We start from the raw sequence: 7,548 nt of genomic DNA, 5'->3' as shown, positions 1-7,548 counted from the left end.
TTCAGGACAGAGACAGAGGAAGAGAAAAAGAGGAGCAGGGAGCGGGACAGAGGGAGAGCAAGGGGAAACACAAAAGGGACAGGAAGAACGGCAGAGAAAGAGAGGGGCTTGGAAACTAGAGCAGGGGCAGGGAGCAGGATACAAGAACAGCCCGAAGAGAGGCACAGGCAAGCAAAAAAGCGAGACCAGTGAGGCAAAGGCTGTGGGGGCACAGGCACGGGGAGGGGCCCGCACGCAGCAGAGGGGTGACACGGCCCCCAGGCCCCAGGACTCAACGCAGTTCCCACTCTTGGTGCCGCCAGGAGAATGTTACAGTTCAGACGCTTCTGTCTCTGCCTCTCTCAGCTCTTACGATGGTCAAGCTTCCCAGACACACAGCCTCACACGCCCGCACACACACTGCACGGCTGTGCCGCACCTTTGGTTCCACATACAGACCCTGCGGTGCGTGGTGGCCAGCTGGCCTGCTGAGGACTGCTCGCAGGGACCCTTCCTCACCCGCAGGGGCCGGCGGCCTCTTGTCTCCGGCTGGGGGCAGCTTCCAGATGGATGCCCTTTCTGTCCTTCTCCAGCCGCTTTACCTTTTCCTGATCCTTCAACTGCAGCCTCAGCTGCAGGCAGCCAACGACATCCCTGGGGGACGTCATCAGTGTTTTCCCATGCGATGAAAACAAAGAGATTTCTGGACGTGCATGAATAGCAAGCGGAGAGCTATTGACCTTCCAAACCAGCAGAACTCGATTTGCATTTTTTCAGTGCTCCCTCTCAGACCGTGCATTTAATCTCCCTCATCTTTCATGAATTTCCACATCTCCTAACTAAACCGACCATGTCTGAAGTCACCATTCCAGCAGCGCTGGGGGTGTGCAAGGAGGCCAGGAGGCCCCCCCAGTGCCTCAGGACAACATGTCTCCTCACAGGCCTTGGTGGCAGAGGTGTCATTGCTGTGCCCAAGGGGACAAAGACTTGGGTTCTCTTGGTGACTTCCAGCCTTGCCAGCGCCCTTTGCCATCTCCACCACAGTGTGTCCTACGCTCTCCCACAGCTGCTTCTTTTTCCCTGCCGGCTGGAGACACCCATGTCGCTTCCCCACCTTGCTCTCACCCTGGCAGTTCCAGACACTCACCGACGTCTGTCCACCCTCACACTTTGTTCCATGACACACAAAGACATGGACTCATCTCAGACTCCTTCTGCATGACTTCTCGTACCACAGCCCTACCCTTGGAGTGATATTTCTGCTTCCTCATGGCCACTCTCCACCTTCCAAGCTGCACTGTGTGGCAGTGTTTCCCTCTCCTGCAGTTCCCAACCTCCAAGGAAAGCTCCACCAGCTTTCAAGCCTGCAAGAGACAACAACCTTCAAGCAGCCATCCCAGCCCATCAGCCTTCTGGTGGCCTTTCACCAGACCAGACAGAAGCAGGCTCACCATGATGTCCCAAGGCTGCCAGCCTTTCAGCTTCTTGTATAGACATGACCAAGCTGCGTGCCTGCTGCTGTCCCTTCACGTACTAATGTAGAAGAGACATGAGACCCAAAATATAAGTCCCCTTGCTGGAGTGAGCCTGGGTCCTTCGGCAGAGGGCATCTCCCAGTCAATGTGCCACCCAGGGGCCTTCTGCCGGCCTGTCAGAGACACTGGCAGATGTGAGCTTAAAAGCACAGAGCCCAGCCATGAGCCAAGGGCTGACTTGTCAGCTCTCTCAGAAAGAAGGGACCTCACAGTCCCTTTCCCAGCCACATTCCTGCTGTAGCCTGTCCCCTCCAGAGGCAGAAGTGACCTCACAGCCCCTTCACCGCCATTGCCTTCCTCCTGGATGAGTTCCTGAGACACAATTGACCCCATGACCCCGTACCCACCCATCACCCTCCTTGTGGCCCAGTCCCTGAGCAGATAAAAGGGAGCTTCTCTCATCAAATTTATCTCACAGATTTCCTGCCAACGGTTTGAGGGGAGAAACGTTCCTCAGAGGAGCTGCTGTATTTATACTGGTGCATTTTGTATCTCACCTTCTGCCTGTTTCTTCTTCTTCCTCCGTCTGTTCTGTCTTCAAAGAGCTCTCCAAGGAAAAGATTCCTCGAATCCTAGGACGGCGCAGGTTGGAAGAGACCCCTGAACTGCGTTGTCCTGGGTCTGGCTGGGAGGGAGTTAACTTTCCCCATAGCAGCCCCCAGACTGCTGCGCTTCCTACTCGTGCCTAGAAGGGTGTTGGTCCTGCACCAATGTTTTGGCTATTGCTGAGCAGTGCTCGCGCCACGTGAAGTCTGTCTCTCCCACCCCCTCTGAAGGTAGTACACTCGGGGTGGGCAAGTGGTTGGGCTAGGCCCTGAATTGACCAAAGGGATATTCCGTGCCATATGACATCATGCTCAGCAAGAAAAGCTGAGAGAAAGGAGGGGGAAGGAGATGATATTCGTTATTAACACAATTGTCTTCCAAAGAGATTGCTATATGTTGCCTCCCAGGAGGTAGCTGATATTGTCTCCTGACGGGAAGTAGAGGAAACAATCTCATCTGGTTTTCCTTTCCTTCTGCGTGTGGCCTTTGCTTTTCACTTGCTTCTTTTTTTTTTTTTGTCCTCACACACACAGACTGTCCCCCTCTGTCAAGCTACTTTTATCTTTACCCATGAGTATTTTCACCTTCTTTTCTCCCTTTGTCATGCTGAGGAGGAGCGGGGAGAACCTCCCATGGCTTGGTGTGCACCTGATGGCCAGCCATGTGTAACCCACCACAGTCATCTTGCCCAACTCTCCTGCTACCAAGAATGCTAACTAGGTGAGATTCTGCAAGGGCTCCCCACAACTTGGCATCACCCACAAAGGAGGGGAAAGTGCATTTTCTCCCATCATCCAGAGGGATAATAAAAATGTTCCCTACTTCTTGTCAAGGGCTGGTCTTTGAAGGATGCCACTAGCAATTGGCCGCCAGGAGGACTTTGTAGCACAGATGACATCTCTCCCTCAGCAATCAGCCAGCTTCCCACCCACCACACCGTCCACTTCTTCAGCCCGGCTGGCAACAAGCTGGCTCTAAGGAGACTACAGAAGACCACGTCAAAGGCCTTGCTAAAGTCCGGGTACACAACATCCCCTTCTTTTCCCTCCCACTTGTCTTCTGCGACTCCTTTCTTGTCCTTCAAATGCCTGCAGATGGCTGCAGGAGGGCTTGTCGTATCACCTTCCCTGGTGAGGCTGACCAGTCTGTAATCGTCCCCATCCTCCTTCCTGCCTTTTTGAAAACTGTCTGCCTTCTCCAAGGCCCCAGGAACCTCTCTGACAGCTCTGGCCTTTCCAAGGTGTTGGAGAGAGGTGTCACAAGGACACTGGCCAGCCTTCTCCATCTCCCTGACACCAACAGCCTTCTCACTATGACACGCTGCCAGAGGAGTGCCCAGGACACAATTCTAACCTGTCCAGGCCCTTGGGGCCACTTCAAAAGAGAACCATAAGGGATTTCTTCCAACAAGCCCACAACTCCAACGGCATCTCTCTGCAGCTGACAGCTTTCCTAAGCTGTTTTTGTCAGTTCCTCCCGACCCCCAATCCTTTCTTCTCCTCAGGCTGGAGATGAGAGGATTGAGCAGGGGTGAGGTGCGTGTTGAAAGAGGGCTTTGCTAAACTCTCTCCGGAGGGCTGTTCTGGGCATCCCACTGACGGTGAGGAGGGTGCCGCAGAAAGGAGTGGCTCCAGGGAGATGAGAGGAGCCGGTGGAGAAGGCCTTCTGCCTGCCCCTGCTGGGCAGGAGAGCTGCCCCCAAGTGCCGCTCTGATGCACTCACAGGATACCAGCATGAACAGGAAGGGCAAGAATGGGTCTAAAAAGCAGGTTATGAAAACAAAGTCCATGAGTGTCATGGTTTCACGTCAGGAGAGTTTCAGCATTGGTGCAAACCCACCGAATCATAGAATCATAAACAGGCTTGGGTTTTAAGGGACCTTTAAAGATCATCTTGTCCAACCCCCCTTGCAGTGAGCAGGGACATCTCCAATGAGACAGGTTGCTCAGAGCCCTGTCCAAGCTGACCTTGAATGTCTCCAGAGACTGGGTACATACAACCTCTCCAGGAGACCTGTTTCAGTGTTTCAGCCGCACAAGAAGAAGTGGTCCAGTCTGTGGGGAACACAACATGTATCTGGGACAAGAAGGAAATGATTGCTGTAGATGACAGAATCCCCCTAGCCAAGGTGCAGCCTTCTTCTGGAGACAACCCTTCCAGTTCCCAAGCCTTGCAGAGAGCAGGGGGTGGCATACAGCCCAGTACTCCTCGTAGGATGTGGCCACCAGCAGGAAACACTGCGTACATGCCAAAGGTGCAGGAAAGAGCACTACCATTGCTGTGAGCAGAGATTGTGCTGTCCGCAGTCGGGGGACAGTCAGGGTGCTGGAGCTGGAGCAGGTTTCCAAGTTTTCCAGCAGCATCAACATGACGAGGAGGGTGTTCCCAACCCCAGTCATGGGGAAGGTCATGAGAAAGAGAGGAGGAAGAGACTTTTTCTGAAGGTTGAGGACACCTATTACTTAGGGTACTTGCTTCCCTGTTAGGTGCTTAAAAAAACCTGTGATCGACATTCAGAGAGGTGAAACATGGAGGGGGGTGTGCCTCCGGCTACATTCCTACTCCCTAGACATGCTCTGTGCTTTGTGAGAGGTGAGAAATGCCATCTTCTAGAGGGCGATGCCACTCAGGCCTGCAGAACCCTTTCTGACTGCACAGGTGAGATGCCCCACAGAGGCGCTTCTGTCACACCGTGTAATAAAAGGGACAGGCCATGAAGAGAGGGGAGGGTGAGGTGGCACACAGGCTGCTCCTGGAGACACAGCCAGCACTGTCAGGGCTCTGGCAGGGCTGTTCAGAGACACGAGTCCTTCCCTGGCACGGGCAGAGGCCCTGCAGCAGACTCCATGGCCTCCTCTTGCCACTCCCGGAGGCCGGCAGCACCTCAGCCCCGCGCTGTGTCTCCCTGCTCGGCACCTCTCTGAGGTGCCCCACGGCGTGAGGAATGGACACAGGGACCTGGGGTCAAGGAAGCCCACCCCAGGGCTGCATTCAGGGGGTTTCCCAGGGGACGTTACTCTCCGAGTGAAGTCACCTCTAGCCACTGTCTGCCCCACAGGCCTTCATGGAGGCCCCAGCAACAGCTGACGGTGTTTGTGCTCACTCAGGTTAATCTCACCACATGCACATCATGCTCATGCCTGTGGTTGTTATTAGCCAGCTGTGTGCCCAGGTCAAGAACAGAGAGGTTGAGGAGGAAGAAGTACATGGGGGTGTGGAGGCAGTGGTCACGGGTGATGGCGGTGATGATGAGGCCGTTGCCCATGGGGCCGTTGCCATCTTCCTAAGTCACCGTTACGCATGATGGAGCCCTTCTTTCCTGGAAAGTGCTAAATATCTGGCTGCCAATGGGAAGCAGGGGATGAATTCCTTATTTTCCTTTGCTTGCACGCACAGCATTTGCTTTACCTGTCAAACTGTCTTTATCTCAACCCATGCGTTGTCTCACTTTTACCTTTCTGATCCTCTCCCTCATTGTACTGTGGGGGAGTGAGCGGGCGACTGTGTGGTGCTTAGCTGCTGACTGGGGTTAAACCACACCATTTACTCAACTCTGCTCCTGGCTATTTGCTGTGTGAGTGGGCTCACTGTTGTTTGTGTGGTTTCGGTATGACTGTATGTACATGCTTTGCTGGTCAATTCAAAGTGGGCTTGGAAGGAGGAGGAGGAGGACACGGGGCAATGGAGAGACGCAGGGCTGGGCATGTATGGACCACTCATGCAACCTTCCCATCAGATCAGCCACAGAGTGGGGAAAGGATGGGGCCAGTTGTGTTGCTCATGGTCGTGTAAGTGCTGCTCTTGGTGGGGTGGCTGTAAAGGTGCTGGTGCCTTTTGGAGTTGGTTTGTGTCGGGTTGGCTGTGTCCATCTTCTTTCCTTGCAGGTACCTGGATTTAGTGCTTTCCCTTTGGGTGCCTCCACTTCGGGCAATCGCTCACCTTGTGAGGCTCCAGTCACTGACCACCCAAGGTGCACACAGTCCATGCCTATCTCGCAGGCTCTCCAGGCAGCTCCAGATCCTTCTCCTGGAGTATGTCCTCTGCCCTGTCACACGCTGTGACAGTGCACTATGACAGTATCTCAGTGACCATTCACCATCTCCACCGTCAAGAGACAACAACAGATGAGTCCTAAGTCCAACCCTTATTCTCTAACAGCTTCCACTGTGACAAAGAGCTTTTTACTCGGGCCCTTTTGGGGTGAAATATCGGGGCCTGTTGTTGACATCAGCTTTGGAAGAACAGCCAAAACTTGAGGAACTGCACAGGGAAGATGTCACTGTATTAGAGAGAGGCTACAAAAGAGTCAGCTTTCAAATTGCGCTAGAAAAACATTTATACAGGTTTCAGGTGACAGAGGGAGATGGGCTCATGTCTCAGGAGAATGAGCTAAATACAAACAATTATTTAGGAATGTAATAACCATAAACAACACTACAGGAAATGCTAGCAAATAAAAAAAAAACACACAAAAAAAGAAGAAAAAACAATAAACAGAGTACAGGCCTGCATTGGGATACTGTAGATGTCATTTGTGGACAGTGATGGAAAATTTATCAACATTGACAAACATCCAATAAACGACTTTGCTAATGGACTCCTTGAGCTCCTGGTTCCTCATGCTGTAGATGAGGGGGTTCACTGCTGGAGGTACCACTGAGTACAGCACTGTCATCACCAGATCCAGCGATGGGGAGGAGATGGAGGGGGGCTTCAGGTGAGAAAATATGCCAGTACTGATAAAGAGGGAGACCACGGCCAGGTGAGGGAGGCACGTGGAAAAGGCTTTGTGCTGTCCCTGCTCAGAGGGAATCCTCAGCACGGCCCTGAAGATCTGCACGTAGGACAGGACAATAAAAACAAAACATCCAAAAACTAACAAAGCACTTAATATAAGAAGCCCAGCTTCCCTGAGGTAGGCATCTGAACAGGAGAGCCTGAGGATCTGGGGGATTTCACAGAAGAACTGGCCCACAGCATTGCCCTGGCAGAGGGGTAGGGAAAATGTATTGGCCGTGTGCAGGAGAGCAGTGAGAAACCCAGTGCCCCAGGCAGCTGCTGCCATGTGGACACAAGCTCTGCTGCCCAGGAGGGTCCCGTAGTGCAGGGGTTTGCAGATGGCAACGTAGCGGTCATAGGACATGACAGTGAGAAGATAAACCTCTGTTGCAGCACAGAAAACAAAGAAAAAGACCTGTGCAACACATCCTGCATAGGAGATGGCCCTGGTGTCCCAGAGAGAATTGGCCATGGCTTTGGGGACAGTGTTGGAGATGGAGCCCAGGTCAAGGAGGGCGAGGTTGAGGAGGAAGAAGTACATGGGCGTGTGGAGGTGGTGGTCACAGGCTATAGCGCCGATGATGAGGCCGTTGGCCAGGAGGGCAGCCACGTAGATGCCCAGGAAGAGCCCGAAGTGCAAGAGCTGCAGCTCCCATGTGTCTGCGAATGCCAGGAGGAGGAACTGGGTGATGGAGCTGCCATTGGACAT

General features: G+C 53.3%; 1 protein-coding gene across 1 annotated transcript; it reads right to left on the bottom strand.

The window, feature by feature from the left end:
* Window positions 1-6,588: 6,588 nt before the first annotated feature.
* On the bottom strand, window positions 6,589-7,548 carry LOC134509565 (olfactory receptor 14A16-like). The gene has a single exon (XM_063322123.1). The coding sequence runs from the start codon at window positions 7,546-7,548 to the stop codon at window positions 6,589-6,591; it is 960 nt and encodes a 319-aa protein (XP_063178193.1).

This window comes from Chroicocephalus ridibundus, unplaced genomic scaffold, assembly GCF_963924245.1.
Source record: "Chroicocephalus ridibundus unplaced genomic scaffold, bChrRid1.1 SCAFFOLD_92, whole genome shotgun sequence".
NCBI classification, from domain to species: Eukaryota; Metazoa; Chordata; class Aves; order Charadriiformes; family Laridae; genus Chroicocephalus; species Chroicocephalus ridibundus.
Note: the sequence above shows the minus strand (reverse complement) of the source record. Positions and strands in the feature narration are given on the sequence as shown.

Coding starts and splice junctions, on each gene's coding strand:
- LOC134509565 (XM_063322123.1), bottom strand. CDS start 7,548: ATGTCCAATGGCAGCTCCATCACCCAGTTCCTCCTCCTGGCATTCGCA.